Source organism: Pteronotus mesoamericanus, unplaced genomic scaffold, assembly GCF_021234165.1.
Source record: "Pteronotus mesoamericanus isolate MK-2021 breed Mesoamerican mustached bat unplaced genomic scaffold, CSHL_Meso_final contig_2, whole genome shotgun sequence".
NCBI classification, from domain to species: Eukaryota; Metazoa; Chordata; class Mammalia; order Chiroptera; family Mormoopidae; genus Pteronotus; species Pteronotus mesoamericanus.
In genome coordinates, this window is record NW_026555084.1 from 32,208,546 (window position 1) to 32,231,502 (window position 22,957).

At 44.0% G+C, this 22,957-nt stretch overlaps 1 protein-coding gene across 2 annotated transcripts in view; it reads left to right on the plus strand.

Moving 5' to 3' along the window:
* Positions 1-9,554: 9,554 nt before the first annotated feature.
* The window catches only part of ZNF346 (zinc finger protein 346), a 32,466-nt gene continuing 19,063 nt past the window's right edge, over positions 9,555-22,957 (plus strand). For both annotated transcript variants that reach the window (XM_054568010.1, XM_054568011.1), the window contains exon 1: positions 9,555-9,764. In XM_054568010.1, coding sequence (XP_054423985.1) covers positions 9,590-9,764 — 175 coding nt within the window. In that variant the 5' untranslated portion in view covers positions 9,555-9,589. The remainder of the gene's footprint in view (positions 9,765-22,957) is intronic.

Consider the following 22,957-nt stretch of genomic DNA (forward strand, 5'->3'; position numbering starts at 1 on the left):
CCGCCCCATCTTCCATGAAATCAGTCCCTGGTGCCAAAAAGGCTGGCGACCGCTGCCCCAAAGAAACTTCTGCGTACATACACCAAGAGATAAGTATAAACAATATACTTATACTTAACAGTAGCACTATTTTTAATAGAAAAAAATGGAAACATCCAAATGTCCATCAATAGTAGAACATAGTAACAAATTATGGTGTATTCACACAATAGAATATTATCCCACAGTGAAAATTAATAAACTACAGTGACTTGAAACAACATAGACAATAGAAACTTAATGTTGAGGGAAAAAGGAAGTCACAAACAAACAGTTATGAAACCATGTTTATGAAGCTCAAGTGCAAGCGAAATCAAACAATATGTTATTTAAGTATATCTAGTTTTCTAAAAGTTTATTCATTTTTAAAGAGAGGAGAAAGAGAGGGAGAGAAATGCTGATGTGCGAGACAAACACCAATTGGCTGCCTCTCACGTGCCCCATGACCAGACCGGACACTCAACTCAGGCTTGTGCCCGGACATCAAATCTCCGCTTTGCTGGACAACACCCAACCAACTAAGCCACATGGGTCAAGGCAAGTATATATAATTTTTTTTTGTCCTCACCCAAGGACATTTTCCCCATTGTTTTTAGAAGGAAAGAAAGGGAGAGAGGGAAGGAGAAGAGAAACATCAATGCAAGAGAGAAGCATCGATTAGCCCCTTTCTTCCCATATGCGCCCGGACCGAGGATTGTACATGTCCCAACCGGAGGTTGCACGCACCCGCACTTGGACTGGGAACAAACCCACAACCCAGGCATGTACCCTGACCAGGAATCAAGCTCACAGTTATGGGATGATGCTCCAACCACACCAGCTAGGGCAAGTATTGGGTTGGGCAAAAAGTCCATGTGGTTTTTTTCCAAATTAAAGATACATTTTTCATTTTCACCAATAACTTTATTGATTTTGAGTATGTTGGCTATCTCTGTCATGGGATAACGCTGATTGTTCTTGATTAATGTCTCAGTTTGATCGCTATCAACTTCAACTGGTCTGCCCAACCATGGAGTATCATCCAGTGAGAAATCTCCAGCACAAAACTTCACGAACCACTTTTGACACATTTGATAAGTCACACACCTTCTCCATGCACTATACAAATCTTTTTTTGCATTTTTACCTTTCTTGAAATAATAAAGCATAATAAGCCAAAAATGTTGCATATTTTCTTCCATCTTTGATATTAAAATGGCTGCAGAAAAATTCATCAATTTTTATTTTTTAAGGCATGCTGTTATGACAGCTGTCACAATATAATCTAACAAAATTGTTTCAAATGAAGTTAAAGACAACTAAGTGCTACTAGAGCCATCTTACAGAAAAAAACAAATGAACTTTTTGGTCAACCCTATACATACACATACACACACACATATACATATGTTCATATAAATACATATAATTTTTAAAGCAAGTAAATTATAGGCAAAAAATTCAGAACAATGAGGAAGCGGTGAAATTCTAGTTCAAATTGGATGATGAGTTCAGGAATGTTCATTAATCATTTTTAATCATTTATATATAATATTTTGTACATATTAAATATGATAATTTGATTTCAAGCCAAGATGGAGAGCTAGGTAGATATTCTTTGCTTCCTCACATAAGCAAAAGGACAGCAACAAATTTCAGAACAAAAAACAACCAGAACTCTCAGAAAATCAAACTGTATGGAAGCCCGACAACCAAGAAGTTAGAGAAGAAGCATTCATCCAGACTGGTAGGAGGGGCAGAGATGGGCAGCTGGGGCGGAGAGGACATGGCAAAGCATCAGACTGGTCAGGCGAGGCAGCAGCTGGAGGGCAGGGTGGTCCCATATTTGCATGCAGATGAACCGGGAGGAACAACTCGGGAGTGAGACAGACCAGGAAACCCAGGGTTCCAGTGCAGGGAACTAAGCCTCAAAACCTCAGGCTGTAAAAACACGTGAGGGCTGCGGGGCAGGAGAAATTCTCAACTTCACAGCTGAGTTCGTTGGAGGGACCCAGAGGGTCCTAGAACGTACACAAACCCACCCACCTGGGAATCAGCAACAGAAGGATCCAATTTGCTTGTGAGTAGTGGGGGAAGTGACTGAAAGTGGGGCGAGAGCCAAGAAAGTGTCATTGTTCCCTCTCTGACCCCTCCCCCACAGACAGCACCACAATGCAGTGACCTGAGTTGCCCCGCCGTGGCAAATACCTAAGGCTCTGCCCCTTACAATGTAACAGCTGTGCTGAGACAAACAAATATGGCCCAAATGAAAGGACAAATCAAAGGTCCAGAAAAAGAACTACGTGAGGAGGAGATAGCCAACCTATCAGTTGCAGAGTTCAAAACACTGCTAATCAGCATGCTCACAGAAACAGTTGAGTTCAGACGCAAAATAAAGGAAAAAGCAAAGGCTATGCAAAGTGAAATAAAGAAAAATACACAGGGAACCAACAGTGAAGAGAAGGAAACCAGGACTCAAATCAACAATTTGGAACAGAAGGGAAAAAATAAACATTAACCAGAACAGAATAAAGAACCAAGAATTAAAAAAAAAAAATGAGAAGAGGCTTAGGAACCCCTGGGACAACTTTAAATCTTCCAATATACAAATCCTAGGGGTGCCAGAAGGAGAAGAGGAAGAGCAAGAAATAGAAAACTTATTTGAAAAAATAATGAAGGAAAACTTTCTCAATCTGGCAAAGGAAATAGACATACAAGTCCGGGAGGCTCAGAGTCCCAAAGAAGTTGGACCCAAGAAGGAACACACCAAAACACATCATAATTAAATTACCCAAGGTTAAAGATAAGGAAAAAATCTTAAAAGCAGCAAGAGAAAAGGAGACAGTTACTTACAAAGGAGTTCCCATAAGACTATCAGCTGATTTCTCAAAAGAAACCTTACAGGCAAGAAGGGGCTTCAAGGTCATGAAAGGCAAGGACCTGCATCCAAGATTCCTCTATCCAGCCAAGCTATCCTTTAGAATGGAAAGGCAGATAAAGTGCTTCCCACATAAGGTCAAGCTAAAGGAGTTCATCATCACCAAGCACTTATTACATGAAACGTTAAAGGGACTTATCTAAGAAAAAGAAGAAGATCAAAACTATGAACAGTAAAATGACAACAAACTCACAACTATCAACAACTGAACCCAAAAAACAAAAACAAAAACAAGTACAGACTAAGCAAACAACTAGAACAGGAACAGAGTCACAGAAATGGCAATCACATGGAAGGTTATCAGTAGGGAGGGGAAGGGAAGAATGGGATAAAGGTACAGGGAATAAGAAGCATAAATGGTAGGCACAAAATAGACAGGGAGAGATTAAGAATGGTATAGGAAATGGAGAAGCCAAAGAACTTATATGTACGACCCATGGACATGAACTAAGGGGTGGGGGGAATGCTGGTGGGAGGGGGTGCAGGGCAGAAGGGAATAAAGGGGAGAAAAAAATGGGACAACCATAATAGCATAATCAATAAAATATACTTAAACAAAAAAATAAAACATTTACAAAATAAATAAAAAATAAATAAATGTGATCATTTAAAAATATTTTTAAGTAAAGAAAACAGGCAGTAGAAATAAGGAGAATTTCATCTACTAGGTGTGTGAGGGGTCCCCAAGTACCCCCCCAGATTCAGTGATTCACTAGGACTCATAGGATTCAGCATATAGTTGCACTCATGGCTATGATATTTGACAACCAAAGGATTAAAAAGAAAAATCGTCAAAGGGAAAGGGCGCAGGGGCCAAAGGCCATAGGAAGAAATGGCACAAGCTTTCAAGAACCCCTCCTCAGGGGCATCACACAGGACACTTAATTCCTCCTACGTGTAACTATGCCAACATTTGCAGAACGTTGTTTCTCAAGGAGCGTGCCTGAGCCTAAGAATCCAGGGTCCGCACCAGCGTCCGGTCGTGCCGGCACTCTGCCTAGCATGTGCCAAAGCTTCAGACTCCCAGAGGAAAACAGGTGTTTAGTGTAAGCGATATTGTTTGCACAAACAGTTTTGGCCCAGTGAACCACTCTTGTACGTTAGGGAATTTAGGAACCCTCTGAAAATCCAAGCTCCCAGATGGCAGCCAAAGGCCTACCTTGGAAACAAGGCCTTCCAAAGGATAGTCGTCTCATACCTGCTACGTTCACTCTTTTCTGCAAGAGCAAGTAAGACTGCGGCTGACACTTGGGGTGAAACTTGAAGAAGTATGTCAGATGGGAAAAACAAGATGGTGGAAGGGCGTTAAAGGCAGTGGGAACCATATGTGCAAAGGCAAAGAGGTGAGAAAGGATGGCCCATCGGGGAACGCACCACAGTGCTGCCTCCCAATCAGTATGACTGGAGCAGAGAGGCGGAGACAGTATCAGAAGACAGTGAGGAGGGGAGGAGTCAGATGGTAAAGGGCCTTCATGCCACAATAGGACAGTTTAACTGCCCTGTGAGCAATGAGGGGCCACGGAAGCACGTAGGCTAGGGCGCCTATGACAGTACCTGGGGCTTTGAGGTGGGGCTTTGAGGAGGTGATTAGGGGATGAGGGTGGTGCCCTCATGAATGGGGTCAGTGCCCTTATAAAAGGGACCCCAGAGAGCTCCCTCACCCCCTTCTGCATTGTGAGCACAGAGGGAGAAGAGGCCATCAGTGAACCAGGAGGAAGGCTTTCACCAGACACCCAACATGCCAGCACCTTGATCTGGGGTTTCTCAGCCTCCAGAACTGTGGGAAACAAATGTGTGTTGTTTAAACTGCTCAGTCTATGGTATTTTGTAATAGCAGCTTGAATGAACTAAGACGCGGGCACTAAATACAGTAGGCTCTAAGTGAAGACTATCGATTAGATGTGACTCAAACTACAGTACCAGTTTAAGAGCTACCCCAAGTTCTTGGTAATCCTTCAGTAGAGATCATAGAGTTTCACTGGCTCATCTTCCGCCATTCTAGGCTTCCTGGGGTACTTTAAACTGCACTAAATCACCCTGATCCATAATCAAAAGCACATACTATGAACTGAAACTGGTTCTAAAAACTATGGAGAAAAGTGGAATTTTGCTGATATGGTGTTCATCACAGTCCCTGGACGGCCGCTGGGGTGATGAGGAGAGGCGGCCTTATCGGCTTGTTCTGACTTGCCGCACAGATGTGCTTATTTTCCAAGCGGGCTGTGGCCTGGAGAAAGTTGGGCAGCACTGCTGGAATCCAGACTAATCCCCCTCCTCCCCCTCATTCTCGAAAACTTCTGGAAATCCCATCCTGGGATGAGCACACTCCTCTACACCCTTGATTTGTCGTTGGAAAGTCAGTGAATTTAAGCCTGTCCCCGAGCCACCCCCGCCCCTCAGACATTGCTTCCCTGCAGCCCTGAAGGTGCTATAGAATAGCACAGCCCAGGGAGAACTGTAGCAAAAAGCCACACCCAAAGTGGCTTGTCCACAGCTGTCCTCAGCTGTTTTGGATCACTCCTCAGGTTCTGAGTCCAACAACACTTGTTCAAGTCGTGTTGTAAAGCCTAATCTGTGGCCACCTCTAACCATCAGACATGTTCACAGGCCTGAGAAGCAGAAAGTCTCATATGGGGTAACCCAGATACCATCATGATCCCCACAACAGTGGCTTTGTTGTTACGCCTCATCCATTGTAAGTCTTGGTTGTTGTATCATGTTTTATTTTCTGTATTTTGATCCTTTCACATCTTGGGGCCTTGTGGACCAAGGGGGACTGGCCTCGGCAGGGTGAGGTGATTCCTAGAGACAGCATACACTGTGCCTTCAAGCACACCTTTCCTGTACAAACTGACAATCCAAAGCCCGTCCCCACACCACCTCCTTTGCCTAACTCACACACCAGCCCCGACTCCCCCTACCCTAAGTCACCCCAGGCAATAGGGACCCACCCCTATAGCTCAGAGCCTGCTGAAATTATTCAAACTAGCCAATCCTAGGCTGTTTACCTCGCCTCACCCATTCCTGTCTCCAGAAACCACAATGAAGACTCTGGGCTTTGCTCTCCATTCTGCTCCCTAACCAACCCTGGTGCTTCCCCATCAGGCCCTGCCAAGGTGTGGCGTGACCCCTCTCTCTTGAGAACTATGAGTAATAAAACATTCACCCTGGCCAGTGTGACTCAGTTGGCTGAACAATCATCCCAGTAAACCGAAAGGTTGTGGGTTCGATTCCCAGTCAGGGCACATACCTAGGTTGTGGGTTTGATCCCCAATTGGGACACATAAGAGAGACAGCCAATCGATGTTTCTCTCTCACACCGATGTGGCTCTCCCTCTCTCTCTCCCTCCCTCCCCCTCTCTAAAATCAATGAGCATGTCCTCAGGGAAGGATAAAAAGTGAAGTAAAAATCAATAAATTTTTTAAAAAACTTTCAGTGGCATTGAACTCCCATGTCATCATTTAGTCACCTCTACCAATTAAATCCCAGGTACAATCAAAACAGTTGTCACTTCTATTATAGCAGTTAACACATACTCTGTGATATTATGTATATAGTAGATAGTTTCTCCTCTAGAGTTTAATGTCCCTGAGAGCAAGAACTATATGTTACTCAGCTCTGTAGTGTGGGTTAGCTGCACACACACACAGTGTTTGCCCAACTGAAATGTCTGCTAAACTGTGGCCAGTTCCTGTCTCATGGCAAAGCCATTCCCTTGGGACTGGTCTCCTCTAATAGCAACAATACACAGAGCATGCTGAGAAATGGTTCTCATTTCCCGCAGGGAAGAGATAAAAAGCCAGCCCTGTAAACACATCGTACCACCTGGCCTGCCAGGTCCCAGCAAGGAGAACAGGCCTAGGCATCATGGGAAGGACTTACAAAAACACGTAGCAGAAAACTGGGGACAGTGAGGGCGGTTCACCCACTCAGAGCTGTAGCTCAGGACTCTGCCTCAGTGGCACAGGGGACAAACCCTGATGGCATTCATTGGAGAATAAATAGAAATTATTTTGTTTATTCAAGTCCTTGAATAAATAGCACTTAATGGGATTGGGAACGGGGGGAGGGAGGCTGTTTTCCAATACACACAGCATCTTAAGTGAGTACTCCACTCCCAGGATTTGCTCTATTGTGTTAAAAAATGTCCACCAGTTCTGGGACTTTAACAAAAATGCCCTCTATCGCTTGTGATTTCTAGCTGAATAACTCGTGCTATGCAAATATAAGTAACTAGAAATCTTTAAGATAAATACATATAACCATTGGCTTTTAGGCTGGTCACCAGGCATTAGCAAAAGGATATGGATTCGCAGTCTGAGGACCAGTGTTCAAGTGTGGGTTCTGTCACTAAGTTATGTGACCCTGATAAAAAATCCACATCTCCCAGTCATTTTCTTCATTGCTGAATATGTAGAAATCCCTCATTGGAGAACCACCTTGAGGATTAAATGTTACAGAGTATGTTAAAGGTGCTTCATAACCTGCAAAGCACCGCACAAACATTAGTCATCTATTGCATTGGAAGTTCCAGAGGCTGGCATGAGGCCTAACAGAGCTTGTGCTGAAAACCTCTATAAATGACTAAATTCCACCGATGAGCTGTGTGATCTCAGGAAAGAAAAATTTCCGTATCTTTGGCATCCGCTGCTACCACTTTCCTCTTTGTTCGCTGGGCTCCAGCCATACTGTCCTTTTTTCTAGTTGCTCCAACACAGTAAGTTCATTCCTGCCTCAGGGCCTCTGCGCCTGCTGTGCCTTCTCCCTGGACCAGTCTTCCCAGCTCTTTGGTCATCCCTCCTCATTGCTAAGGTCTTAGGTGAAATGTCATTTTTTTAGAGCTTTTCTCTAACTATCCTAATGTTCCTCCCATATTACTCACCCAAGGTATATTCCTGTTTTATTTTTCTCCTTAGTATTTATTACTATCTGTTTCTTGTTTTTTACACTCTCCTCCACTAGAATACAAAACAATCTACTAGAGCTTCCCTGTCTAAGTTCACCACTGTATTCCAATAGCCAAAACAACATCTAATCCTACATAATCATTTGCATAAATAAGATTGAAATAAGATAATTACATCAAGTCTCATTCGGTCAACAAATATTTTACATGTACCTATGAGGGTCCAGGCCCTCTTTCAAGGTGATGACGATTCAGCTGAGAAAAAAATACACAAAAATCCCTGTCCTGGGTATTACTTTTTAGTGGGGTAAACAAACAATTAACCAAATAAAAAAGTAAAACATAAACTATGTCTGATAATGGTAAGCGTTAAGGAGGGAAAAATACACACACCCTGGCCAAGCAACTCAGTTGGTTAGAGAGTCCTCCTAATATGCCAAGGTTGTGGGTTCAGTCCTCAATCAGGGCACATACAAGAATCAACCGATGAGTGCATACGTAAGTGGAACAACAAATGGCTGTTTCTCTCCCCCTCCCAAAAAAACCCAATAAATAAAAAAATTAAAAATAAATAAAGCAAGAAATGATATAGGGTGTGTGTGAAGAAGTAAAATTTTAGATACAGTAGCCAAAGAAGAAAAAGAGAGACTGAGCCATGCGGGGAAATGCATTTCAGGAGGTGGGGTAACTGGCACAAGAATGAACGGGCTGGAGGCTAGCAAACACAGTGGGAAATAAGGCCAGAGAGGTGAACTAAAGTCAGATCGGGTAGGGTCCTGTTGGCTAAATTCAGCACTTTTGCTATTTGAAGAGTGAGAGTGAAGAGTGAAGGTGGAGAGTTTGAACAGCAGGATGTCATAACATGGCTTTTTTCAAGAGGATCGGTGGGGCTGCTGTGCTGGGAATACCTGAAGGGCAAAGAAAGGGACCAGTGGACTCTGTAATAATAACCTTGGCAAGAGATGGTGGCTCCAATATAATTAAGAAATTGACACTTACTTAAGAAAGGAGTTTAAAGAGGTCTGGGAAGAGGATTAGCAATTGGAATTCAAATGGTACCTATTTAATAATGGAGATGGAGTTCTGCTTTACCACTAACTTACTAGTAGTGCCCTTTCCTTTTTTATTTTTTAAGATTTTATTTATTTATTTTTAGAGAGCGGGGAATGGAGGAAGAGAAGTATTGATGCAAGAGAGAAACATCACGCCCGGACCAGGGACCAAACCTGCAACCTAGGCAGATGCCCTACCGGGAATCCAGCAGGTGACCTTTCGCTCTGTAGAAGACGCCCAACCAAGTAAGCCACGCCGGTCAGGGCGGCAGTAAGCTCTGGAACAAACCACTTCTACGTTCTGGGTCTCAGTTTCCCCACCAGTGAAATGGGGGAAAATATTCCCACATAACACAGCCTTCAACGAGAACGAAATGAGAAGTGTCCAAGGTTGACGGTGAGCAAAGTGAGAACCCAGAGACAAGGACTGTACAAGCCCGTCCAGAAGGGAGAGGGCTGCCGCAGACCTGCCGACCAACTACCGAATCTCCAGCACACGATCCGAGATCCCAAGCAGCCACCAGGCAAAAGAACCGCCAGGGCGGGCACCGCAAGACAGTCTGCCGCTCCCAACCTCGCGAGATCTGTTAGCCAGGCAAAGTCACCCTCCCCGCCACATCTCGCGAGACCAAGATTCATGAGCGGCTATCTGCGGGTTTGGGTTTGCGGGGAAGATGGAATATCCCGCGTTGGGCGCGGTGGAGGCCACGGACAGCGGAGGGGCCCGGCCCTATAACAGCTCCGAGGAACTGGAGGGTCGGGAACCGGACGCGCTGCGATTCGACCGCGAGAGGGCGTGCCGCCTGTGGGAAGCCGTGTCTGGGGCCCAGCCAGTGGGGAGGGAAGAAGGTGAGTCCGGGGGAGGGTCTCAGAGGAAGGGAGCCTCTCGCTCGCCCGTTCGTTGCGCGGGGAGTGGTGGGAGCACGGGGAGAGAACGCGGGCCAGCACCCGGGTGTACGGTCACACCCCCTGGCTCCCGGGCCGCCCCCTTGCGTGACGCACCCGGGGACTCCCGGACTCGTGCCGCGGGCCAGCTCCTGGAAGTCGAGGCCGCGGCACGCGAGGAATCGGGACCCTGCCTGCAAATGGTCAAGGGCCTTCTCACGCTCCGGCCGCGCGTGTTTCTGCCCCGCCTTCCTCACCCAGCAGAGCGCAGCTCCTCCCAAGCTCTTGAACTGTAATCCCTCCCCACGCCTTCTGTTAGATCCACAGAACCTCCCCCGCCAGATTCGTAGCTCCCTCACCATTCCTTCCTGACTCTCCGTCGTCCCAGTCTCCAGGCTCCGCCGCCCCTAGTATCTACCCTCCCTTCTCTCATGCGCCACACTTCCAAGAGCTCTAGAAGGCCTTCTTCTTACCCATGAATTCCTCCTGGCCTTGGTGATGGAGCCCTGGCTTACCCCTGCTTCTAGTTGTCTGGTCTCTATCCTTTTCTGAGGTGGTGCCAGTAGCCTGAGAAACACGCTTGCCAGCTTGCTCTGCATTTTACCTGGCAGTGGGTAAGGTAGAGATGGAGGAAGTGAAAAGAGCTGTCCAGACCTGGCTGTGTGACCTGCTTCACAGCCCTTAGCAGAACTAGCTGCTTGACTGTACCCAAAAGTGCACCAACTATCTGGGCTTCTGTACTAACCCTGTCAGGTAATCTGCAGGGCAGTCAGGTTTCTTTTCCTTTCTTTTCTTCTTTTTTAAAAGACTTTATTTATTTATAGAGAGGGGAAAGGAAGGAGAGAGAAAAACATCAGTGTGTGGTTGCCCCTCGTGCGCCCCCTACTGGGGACCTGTCCTGCAACCTAGGCATGTGCCCTGACTGAGGGGTGAACTGGCGACCCTCTGGTTCGCAGGCTTGCGCTTAATCCACTGAGCCACACCAGCCAGGGCGCAATCAGGTTTCTAATGGTTAATTTGCTTGCTGTGCAGACTAATCTGGGAAAGTTTAATATGTTATCTGTGAACCAGCTGCCCTGAGATAAAATGGAATGTTTGACCACATCCAAGGACTATTATGTTTCAGTTTGGGGTGGTACACAAACCTGTATTCTGGTATATGAGGCCTGTCCAGAAAAAGCCCAGCTATTGTTAACATAAGGACAGTGGTTTGCGAGACATTGAGGTAACCTGGCAACCAAGGAGATTGGACTGGAATGCGCATGCCTGAACAATGAGGACTTCACTGTACTAGCCAGTGAGGGCGGTAGACGCCTGCTGGGTGAACATGTAGACTGTGTGGATCTCACATTCAAAATGACAGAGAGTACAGCAACCATTCTGCATCAAATTTTGCATTAAGCTTGAACATTCCTCTGTGGAAACTATTGGGATGATTCAGAAAGCCGCAGCTATGAGCAACTGGTAATTGGCAGCTTCATCACAACAGCAAACCTGCTTATGCATTACATCTCCTGCAGAGGTTTTTGACGAAACAGCAAATCACCCAGGTGACTCAGCCCCCCTACAGCCCAGATTTGTCACCCTATGACTTCTGGCTTCTCCCAAAATTAAAGTCATCTTTGAAAGGGAAGAAATTTCACACTGTTGAGATTCAAAGAAATACCACAGGACAGTTGATAGCGATTGAGAGAACTGTGTGAGGTCCCAAAGTGCCTACTTTGAAGGGGATTGAGGTGTCATTGTCCTCTGTACAATGTTTTTTGTATCTTCAGTAAATGTCTCTATTTTTCATAGTATATGGCTGGATACTTTCTGAACAGATCGTGCGCGCGCACACACTTCTCCAGTTTAAAAACTAGTCTAGGCTGATTCCTAAATGATTATAGACCCCCACTCTCCCTCATACGTTCAAGCTTGTTTGGTACAAAGTTGCCCCTCATCTCCCTGCAATTTTCCTTTCATTAATTTGACAAACATTCATTGATGCCTGCCCTATTCCCAAGACTGGTTGTGTATCAGGAATGAGGAGAACACTGTTCTTGCCCTGGAGGGGCTTGTAGTCTAGTCCATGAAGCAGAAACCAAAGCAGTTTTATTATAATGTAATGGATACAGTAAAGAGAAATGTTTAAGAGTTGGGGGTGCACAAAAAGAGGAAGTGACCTTTGTCCTCTGGGGACACAGAACACAGCAACTGTGCACTGAAAAGTGAACTGTGTCTTTATGTGAGTATGAATGTACAGTTTCACATACAGCCCAGTTCATTTCCCTATTCTTCTGCAATATTTATGTTCCCTTTTCACATCCTCGCCAGCGCTTGTTGTTCACTGATTTATTGATGACAGCCATTCTGACAAGTGTGAGGTGATATCTCATTGTGGTTTTAATTTACATTTCTCTGATGATTAGTGATGTTGAGCTTTTTTTCATATGTCTATCAGCCATCTGTATCTCTTCTTTGGAGAAGTGTCTGTTCAGGTCCTTGCCCATTTTATAATTGGATTGATAGGTGGGTGGGGTGTTTGCTGTTGAGTTGTATGTGTTCTTTATAAATTTTGGATATTAACCCCTTATCAGTTGTGTCATTGGTGAATATCTTCTCCCATTCAGTTGGTTGTCTTTTCATTTTGTTAATTTTGTTTACTCAAATTTTGTTTCTCATTTTGTTAAGAAAAATGTTTTCTTTATGATGCAAAAACTTTTTAGTTTGATGTAGTCCCATTTGTTTATTTTGTTTGTTTGTTTTGCCCCAGGAGATGTATCAGAAAAAAATATTGCTAAAAGTAATATCAGAGATTTTACTGCCTATCTTTTCTTTTAGGAATTTTATGGTTTCAAGTCCTACATTTAATCTTTAATCCATTTTGAGTTTATTGTTTGTATGGTGTAGGTAGGTGGTCTAGTTTCCTTTTTTTTTTTTTTTTTTTGCATGTATCTATGTGATTTTTCCAACACCATTTATTGAATAAACTGTCTTTACCTCATTGTATGTTCTTGCCTTCTTTGGAAAATATTAATTAACAATATAAGTGTAGGTTTATTTTGAGACTCTGTATTCTGTTCCATTGTTCTATGTCAGTTTTTAGGCCAGTACTGTGCTGTTTTAATTACTGTAGCCTTGTATTATAGTTTGATATCAAGTAATGTGATACCTCCAACCATGTTTTTCTTTCTCAAGATTGCTGTGGCTGTTAGGAGTCGTTTGTGGTTCCATATAAACTTTTGGATTATTTTTTCTAGTTCTGTGAAATACGCCATTGGTATTTTGATAGGAACTGGGTTGAATCTCTAGATTGCTTCGGATAGTATAGACACTTTAATGATGTTAATTCTTCCCATTCGTGAGCATGATATATGCTCCCAGTTATTTGTATGTTCTCCCATTTCTTTCTTCAGTATCTTGTAATTTATTTTATAGCAGTGCTCCTCAAACTTTATTGTGCAAATAAACCACTCAGCCTCTGGGAGGAGGTGATTTCAGCAGAAATGGGAAGGATGAGCCACTGAGAAACTGAAGGTCGGGCTCTTGGCACACCCCAGGGAGCTCCTGCAACTAGAGCACAAGGTGGAAAGGCTCCCAGATCAGTCCCAGGGAGCCAGTGCAGGGGGGCTGCGGTAAGGGACTGAGTCCAGTCCAAGTCCAGGGTCAGCATGGAGGGTGTGGGTGAAGAGGGGCATCTGTGGACAGGAACCTCACCGGGCAAGCTGCTCATAAATTCTCAACTTGGCAGGTCATGTGGGTAGTCATGCACCAGGCACATAACACCTTTAGTAAAAGATTTATCTCTGCCATAAGCAAGCCCTGTCTGTTCCTTCCGTGCATGTGGGTTAACACATCTTTGAGATGCCTCATTTCAGACCCCTCCTTCTAATATGTGACCATCCTTTTCAGACCAGACCCCTCCTTCTAAAGTGAGATCGCCCTCAAGAGAGCATATAGTCTTAACTATCCTGTAATCCCATCCAGACCTTCCTCCCACCTTCATGAAACCTTCCTTAATTCCAAATGCGTAATAGAAGCTGCAAACTGTCATTGCCTTGGAAACATTTATCTCTGTTTGTTGAAATCCTGCTTCCAGGTCTATCCTCTGTTTGGCTCAAATCAATTTTTATAAAAATTCTCTATCAAGCCCTGGCTGGTGTGGCTCAGTGGATTGAGCGCCGGCCTGTGAACCCACAGTCTGGGCACAGGCCTGGGTTACAGGCCAGGTCCCCAGTAGGGGCACGCAAGTGGCAACCACACATTGATGCTTCTCTCCCTCTCTCCCTCCCTTTCCCTCTGTCTAAAAATAAATTAATAAAATCTTTTAAAAAATTTTTCTTCTATCAATTTGGCCCTGGCTGGTGTGACTTAGTGGATTGAGTACCAGCCTGAGAACTGAAAGGTTGCCAGTTCGATTCCCAGTCAGGGTACATGCCAGAGCTTGTGGGCCAGGTCCCCAGTTGGAGGAGTGCCAGAGGCAACCATCCATGTATCTCTCACACATCTAGGTTTCTCTCCCTTTCTTCCTCCCTTCCCCTCTCTCTAAAAATAAATAAAGTCTTTTTTAAAAATTCTCTATAGATTTCAACGATCTTAGTTGACAAGGGTTTAAGTAGGAAGGTGAGTGGTCTGGTATTTGCCTTAGGATCACTCTGGCTGCTCTGTGGGAAATGGTACATGTCACCCCAGAGTTGGTGCAGGGAGCCCTGGGCCACGTGAGGCCGCTCAGGAGTCAGGCTGCACACCCCTCAAGTTGTGTGGATATAATTGGGGGTCAGGAATGACCACATGAATAAGGAGCCACCAGGGCGTGCAAGACATGCATTTTTATTGCTGCTCTGAGGACCTCATACCTGAGCGCTCCAGGGACATTACTTTTTCCCCTTTCTTTTCTTTTTTTAAAAATCTTCCATAGATTTTGTTTTTTAAGATTGTATTTATTTATTTTTAGACAGAGGGGAAAGGAGGGAAAGAGAGAGAGAAACATCCATGTGTGGTTGCCTCTCACACGCCCCCTACTGGGGACCTGGCCTGCAGCCCAGGCCTGTGCCCCTGATGGAATGACGCAAGGGCCCTTTGGATCACAGGCTGGCGCTCAGTCCACCAACCAGGGCACTTTTTCCCCCTTTCAAAGGGCTTGGGCTCCCATCCACACTTCACTGGTAACCACGGATCTTGGACACGTCCCACCCTCCGTGCCTTAAGTCTCCTCACCTACCAAAGAGAACGTCGGGCCAGCCCACAGGTGACACCCCCAGCCTCCACTCAGTCACTTTGGGCAGGCTGAGCACGGACTTGGCCCGGTCAGAGACAACGTCCAGTGGCACACACGAAGTTATCTTCCTGCTTGGGAAACTGAGGCATGGTGGGGAGAGGAGCGTTTGCACATCTCAGGCCCACGCAGGCTGCCCGGGCCCCCCGCCCGTGGTCTCTGCAGAAGCCCCAGCCCAGCGCGGCCAGGGACCGCCAGGGACCGGGTGGAGCCGGAGGCTGGGAATGGGTCTGGGACTCATGGAGAGCGGACCAGTGTACAGGACACACTTCAGGGGTCCTCAGCCACATCTGGGATGGGCAGCTGGGCTGTGCTGCTGGGTGCAAACCTGCCTGCCCCCCTTATATTTTAGATGCAATTGTAAATGGGATTTTTGTCTTAGTTTCCCTTTTGGAAAGGTCATTATTTGTGTATAAAAGTGCAACCGATCTCTGCATACTTCTTGTGTATCCTGCTAATTTGCTGAATTCATTGATCAGTTTAGTAGTTTTTTGGTGGAATCCTTAGGGTTCTTTATGTGTAGTATCATGTCATCTGCAAATAATAACAGTTTCACTTTTTCCTTTCCAATTTGGATGCCTTTCATTTCTTTTCATCTGATTGCTGTGGCAAGAACATCCAGTACTATGTTGAGTAAGAGTGGTGAAAGCAGACCTCCCTGTCTTTTTCCTGAGTTTAAAGGAAATGCTTTCAGTTTTTCTCTGTTGAGTGTGGTGTTAGCTGTGTGTTTGTCATATATGGCCTTCATTATGTTGGGGTATGTACCCTCTAGTTCCACTTTGTTGAGAGTTTTTATCATAAATGGATGCTAGATTTTGTCAAATGCCTTTTCTGCATCCATTGAGGAGCATATGATTTTTTTTACCCTTCATTTGTATATATGGTGTATCATGTTAATCAATTTATATATATTGAGCCCTGGCAGGTGTGGCTCAACGGATTGAGTGCCGACCTACGCGAACCAAAGGGTTGCCGGTTTGGTTCCCAGTTAGGGCGTATGCCTGGGTTGCTGGCCAGGTCCCCAGTAGAGGGTGCTAGAGAGGCAACCACACATTGATGTTTCCCTCTCTTCCTTCCCCTCTCTCTAAAAATAAATAAATAAAATATTTTTAAAATATTATGTATATTGTACCAGCCTTGCCTGCAAGGAATAAATCCCACTTTATCATGGTGTATGAACATTTTAATGTATTGCTGAATTGGGTTTGCTAATGTTTTGGTAAGGATTTTTGCATCTATGTTCATTGGGAATATTGGCCTAAATTTTTATTCTTTTGAATAGCTGGTTTTGGAATTAGGATAATGCTGGCCTTGTAAAATGAGCTTGGGAGTCTTCCCTCCTCTTGACTCCTTTGAAATAATTTGAGAAGGACAGATGTAATTTTTTCTTTGAGTGTTTTGTAAAATTCACCTGGGAAGCCATCTTGTTCAGGACTTTTGTTTGTTGGGTTTTTGTTTTTTTTTAAAGATTTTATTTATTTATTTTTAGAGAGCGGAAGGGAGGGAAAAAGAGAGGGAGAAACATCAGTGTGTGATTGCCTCTCATTTGACCCTCACTGGGGACCTGGCCCGCAACCCAGGCATGTGCCCTGACTGGGAATCAAACCGGCAACCTCTTGCTTCACAGTCTGGCACGCAGTCCACTGAGCCACACCAGCCAGGGCTGTTGGATTTTTTTTTTTAATTATTATTATTACTGCTTCAATTTTGTAAGTTGTAATTGGTCTGTTCAGATTTTCTCTTTTTGTTTTAGCTTTGGAAGATTATATGTTTCTAGGCATTTATTCATTTCTTCCAGATTGTCCATTTTCTTGGAATATATGTTTCTATTATTTTCTTAAAGTCCTTTATATTCTGCTCTGGCAGGTGTGGCTCAGTGGATTGAGCGCCAGCCTGTACACCAAAAGGTCACTGGTTGGATTCCCATGCCTGGGTTGCAGGCCAGGTCCGCAGTAGGAGGCATGTGGAAGGCAGCCATACATTGATGTTTCTCTCCCTCTCTTTTTTCCTCCCTTCCCCTCTCTAAAAAAATTAATACATAAGTAAAATCTTTTTTTAAAAATCCTTTGTATTCCGCAATCTCAGCTGTTACTTCTTTCTCTTTTAAGTTTTTAAAATTTATTTTATTAATTTTTAGAGATGGGGGAGGAGAGGGAGAGAAACATCAATGTAAGAGAGAAACATCATTTGGTTGCCTGTTGCACACCCCCAAGTGGGGACCTGGACCACAACCCAAGCATGTGCCCTGACTGGGAATTGAACCAGCAAGCTTTTGAGTTCTCAGGCCAGCACTCAATCCACTGAGCCACTCCAGCCAGGGCAGTTGATACTTTTCTTTCATCTCTGATTTGATTTTAGGTCTTCTCTATTTTTTTCTTGATGAGTCTGGCTAAAGGTTTATCAATCTTTTTTATCTTTTCAAAAGCCAGCTCTTGGTATCATCGATCTTTTGTATTGGTATTTTTTACACTCTATTTCACAAATTTCTGCTCTGATTTTTATTATTTCCCTCTTTCTACTCACTTTGGGCTTTGTTTGTTCTTTTTCTAATTCATTTAGGTGTAAAGTTATATTTATTTGAGATGTTTCTTGTTTCTTGAGGTAGGCCTGTAATGCTATGAATTTCCCTCTTAAGACTTTTTTTGTTGTGTCCCATTGATTTTTGGGTTGTGGTGTTCTCATTTTCATTTGTCTCCAGGAATCTTTTGATTTCTTCTTTGATTTCATTGTTAACCCCATTCATTGTTTAGTAACATGTTATTTAGCCTCCATATGTTTTTGGTTTTTTAGGGGGTTTTTTTCCCCTAATTGATTTATAGTTTCATAGCATCGTAGTCAGAGAATATTGAGACTTGTGCCTGGCTGGTGTGGCTCAGTGGATTGAGTGCTGGCCTGTGAACCAAAGGGTCGCTGGTTTGATTCCCAGTCAGGGCACATGCCTGGGGTGCAGGCCATGTCCCTAGCACAAGAGGCAACCACACATTGATGTTTCTCTCCCTCGCCTTTCCCCTCCCTTCCCCTGTAAAAATAAATAAATAAAACCTTTTAAAAATATTTTAAATAAATAAATTGAGACTTGTTTTGTGTCCTAACATGTGGTCTATTCTAGAAAATATTCCATGTGCACTTGAAAATATGTATTCTGCTGCTTTGAGGTGAAATGCTCTGAAAATACCAATTAAATTCATCTGGCCTCGTTTGCCATTTAAAGCCGCTGTTTCCTTGTTGATTTTCTGTCTGGAAGATCTATCCATTGATGTCAATGGGATATTAAAATCCCCTACTATGACTGTATTACTGTTGGCCTCTCCCTTTTTGTCCATCCAGACAGAATTTATTTGCTTTATATATTTAGGTGCTCCTGTACTGGGTACATAACTGTTTATAAGGATTATATCCTCTTGTTGGATTGACCCCTCTATCATTACATAATATCCTTCTTTGTCTTAGCTTTTTTTTTGTTTAATTTCCATTTGCATGAAATATCTTTTTCTATCCCTTTACTTTCAGTCTGCATGTGTCTTTCATTCTGCAGTATCTTGTAGACAGCATACAAGCATTTATGCGCATCTTACTTTCTTAGACATTCAGCTACACTATGTCTTTTGGAGCATTTAATTCATTTACATTTGAAGTGATTATTGATAGGTCTGTATTCATTGCAATTATATTCATTATAACTGTTCCTATTTTTTTCCTTCTTCTACCTCAAGAAGTTCCTTTTACAATACATTTCTTGTAATACTGGTTTGGTAGTAAAGAGCTCCCTTAGCTTTTTTTTGTCTGGAAAGGTCTTTATTTCTCTTTCAATTTTAAGTGATAGCTTTTCTGGGTAGAGTAATCTAGGTTGTAGGTCCTTGCTTTTAATTATTTTGAATATTTTGTTCCAGTCCGGCTGGCCTGAAATATTTCTGTTGAGAAATCACCTGACAGTCTTATCGGAGCTTCCTTGTAGGGAACTGTCTTTCTCTTGCTACTTTCGAGATTCTCTTTTGTGTTTAACCTTTGCCATTTTAGTTATGAGGTGTCTTTTTTTTTTAAGTATACTTTATTGATTATGCTATTACAGTTGTCCCATTTCTTTTCTTCCCTTTGTGCCCCTCCGCCCAGTACCCTCATTCCTTCCAGCATTCCCTTGCCCTCAGTTCATGTCAGTGGGTCATACATATAAGTTCAATGGTTTCTCCATTTCCTATATTGTTCTTAACTTCCCTCTGTCTATTTTGAAGTACCAATTATGCTTCTTATTTCCTGTTCTTTTTCCCCCATTCTCCTCTGTCTCCCTCCTTCCATATAACCCTCCATATGATCTCCCTTTCTTTAATTCTGTTCCTGTTCTAGTTGTTTGCTTAGTTTGGGGGGTTTTTTAGGTTCAGTTGTTGATAGTTGTGAATTCGTTGTTATTTTACTGTTCATAGTTTTGATCTTTTTCTGGTTTTTTAAGATTTTATTTATTTATTTTTAGAGAGAGGGAAAAGGAAGGAGAAAGGGAGGGAGAGAAACATCAATATGTGGTTTCCTCTTGCGTGCCCCCTACTGGCGACCTGGCCTGCAACCCAGGCTTGTGCCCTGACTGGGAATCGAACTGGCTACCCTTTGGTTTACAGGCCTGCAGTCAATCCACTGAGCTACACTAGCCAGGACATTCTTCTTTTTCTTAGATAAGTCCCTTTAACATTTCATGTAATAAGGGCTTGGTAATGATGAACTTCTTTAACTTGACCTTACCTGGGAAGCATTTTATCTGCCCTTCCATTCTAAAGGATAGCTTTGCTGGATAGAGTAACCTTGCGTGTAGGTCCTTGCCTTTCATAACTTTGAATACTTCTTTCCAGCTCCTTCTTGCCTGGAAGGTTTCTTTTGAGAAATCAGCTGATAGTCTTATGGGAACTCCTTTGTAGGTAACTCTTTCCTTTTCTGTTGCTGCTTTTAAGATTCTCTCATCTTTAATCTTGGGTAATGTCATTATGATGTATCTTGGTGTGTTTCTCTTTGGGTCCAGCTTCTTTGGGACTCTCTGAGCTTCCTGGACTTGTATATCTATTTCCTTTGCCAGATTGGGGAAGTTCTCCATTATTTTTTCAAATAAGTTTTCAATTTCTTGCTCTTCCTCTTATCCTTCTGGCACCCCTATGATTTTGATGTTGGAGCATTTAACGTTGTCCCAGAGGTTCCTAAGCCTCTCCTCATGATTTTTTTATTGTTTCTTCATTCTGTTCTGGTTAAATGTTTATTTCTTCCTATTGTTCCAGATTGTTGATTTGAGTCTTGGTTTCCTTATCTTCACTGTTGATTTTCTGTATATTTTCATTTCATTTTGTATAGCCTTAATTTCTTCCTTTATTTTGAGTCCATACTCAATCATTTCTTTGAGCATCCTGATTACCAGTGTTTTTAACTCTGCATCTGATAGGTTGGTTATCTCCTTGTTGCTTAGTTCTTTTTCTGGAGTTTTGATCTGTTCTTTCATTTGGGCCACATTTCTTTGTCTCAGTGCACCTGTTACGTTGTAAGAGGCCTTAGGTATTTGCCAGGGCGGGGCAACTCCGGTCACTGTGTTGTGGCGCTGTATGTGGGGGAGGGGTCAGAGAGGGAATAATGCCGCTTGCTCAGCTCTCCCCCACTTTTAGTTATTTCCCCGACTTCCCACAAGTGAATTGTGCCTTTTGAGGTGCTGTCCTGGTGCTGATTCCCAAGTGGGTCGGCTTGTGTACATTCTAGGACCTCGTGGGCCCCTCCAGTGGACTCTCCTGTGAGACTGGGAGTTTCTCCTGCTGCCACAACGCCACAGATTTTTGTTTTTGCTGCTTTGATTGGGTGTTTTCTGTGACCTTGTCTTCCAAATCGCTGATCCGATCCTCTCCTTCATCTAAGCTGCTGTTGATACCTTCTAGTATATTCTACATTTGAGATACTGTATTCAGATATTGAATTCTTCAGATATTGTCCCCTGACACACTGATCAGAGTAATCTTTTCAGAACATTAGCCAGATCTTGTTGCTTCTCGTTGCACTGAGGATAGAACCCAGAGTTCATGTCGTGGCTGGGAGGCCTTACAGTTACCCATGCGCCGGCACTCCTGCTGTCTCTGCAACTTTATTTCCAGCCACTCCTCTCACCTTGGCCGTACACCAGCCACACGGGGCTTCCCTCCGTTCCTTGAACGTGCTAAACTCATTCTGACCGCGGAGGCTCTGTCTCAGGCTGGAACACTTGCCCCCAGGCCTTCCTGTCGAGAGGCTGATGCTTCCTCCAGTGCTCGTCGTGACATGCTGCCCCCGTCGCCCTCCGCCACTTACTTTGTTTCTTTGTTTTCACAGCGTTTCTCACTGTCACTATCTTGTTTTTCTATTTACTTTGCGCTCACTCTTACTCGTCGATATGGCCCCAGCACGAAACCCAGTGCTGGCGTGTAGAGGCATATGCTGAAGGTACGTTTGTGCACTATGCGAGTGGACTGTCTGAGGCCAGAGGGGGCATCTCAGGCATTCAGCAGGTATTCATTAGCCCCTACTGTAGGTCAGGTGTTATACCAGACACCAGGGATACAAAGTCATAAATGACGTGGTCCCTGCCCCCTGTTTAGTCTTTGGGAGTCAGAGTCTGAATATCCTTGAAAGGGAACTGCATCCTCTTTATACAACAAAATCCAGCATCTCCAGGCATGGCCAGAATGGCCGGACTCTGACTCCTGAATACCACCTTCTCTTTGTGGACTTTGCATTCTAAGGGGCCTCTTATCCTCCCTTTAAAAAGCTCTAGCCCAGCCCTGGCCACATAGCTCAGTTGGTTGGAGCATCGTCCTGTATACCAAAAGGTTGCGGGTTCATTCCCTCATCAGGGCACATACCTAGGTTGTGGGTTCAATCCCCCGTCCAGGGGCTTAACGGGAGGCAACTGATCAATGTTTCTCTTTCACATCGATGTTTCTCTCTCCCTCTCTCCCTCCCTCAGTCTCTCCCTTTCTCTCTAAAAGCAATAAACATATCCTCAGGTGAGGATTTAAGAAGTTCTCACCCAGATATATTCACAGAACAACTTCCCTTGGTTTCTCTGAGCATAGCTGAGGCAGGAGAAAAATGGGGAAATAAACAAGAGACCCCAAGAGGCAGACTACAGCCAGTCAATAGCCCTTCTGCCCAAAAGCATAGATGAACTTTAGATCTAGTAAAGTAAAAAGAGTTTCATTAAACATTGTCTACCAGGAACCTCCCTCCAGGGCATCTGGGCCACTTTATCATCTCCAGGAGAGATGATAAAAAACATGGGCTTGCGGTCCTCGCAGTTGTCCGGACTCTGCCCCGCCTCAGGTTATCGGTGTCATGATGGGACTTGTGCCCTGGGTGAGGTTTTGCTCCCTCCCCAAAAGGCAGGGTTTTGTTCTCAACACCTGACGATTAAGAACAAGGTCATACCATGGTTTCCTATGGTAGAGCTTGTGTAATATGTTAGGTGATTTCAGATGTTTCAAAGTCAGAGTAAGAATAGTGAGAAAAGCCCTGACTGGTGTGGCTCAGCGGGCTGGGTGTCTTCCTGCAAACCAAAGGGTCACCAGTTCAATTCCAGTCAGGGCACACGCCTGGGTCGCAGACCAGGTCTCCGGTTGGGGGCGCGTGAGAGGCAGCTGATCTGTGTTTCTCTCCCTCTCTTTCTCCCTCCCTTTCCCTCTCTCTAAAAGTAAATAAATAAAAATCTTTAACAAAAAAGAAATGAGAAAAATTTTAAGTTACTCAGTTTTAGATTAAGAAATATCATCGTAGGTACAGTATAGGGAATAATTAATTTGCTCAGGACCACGGGTCCCAGAAAAAAATTTGACAATAACACTGAAATTGAGGATATACTAGGCCAGGTGCTATGCTAAGTGATTTACATGGAAAACCACAAGAAAAACCATTC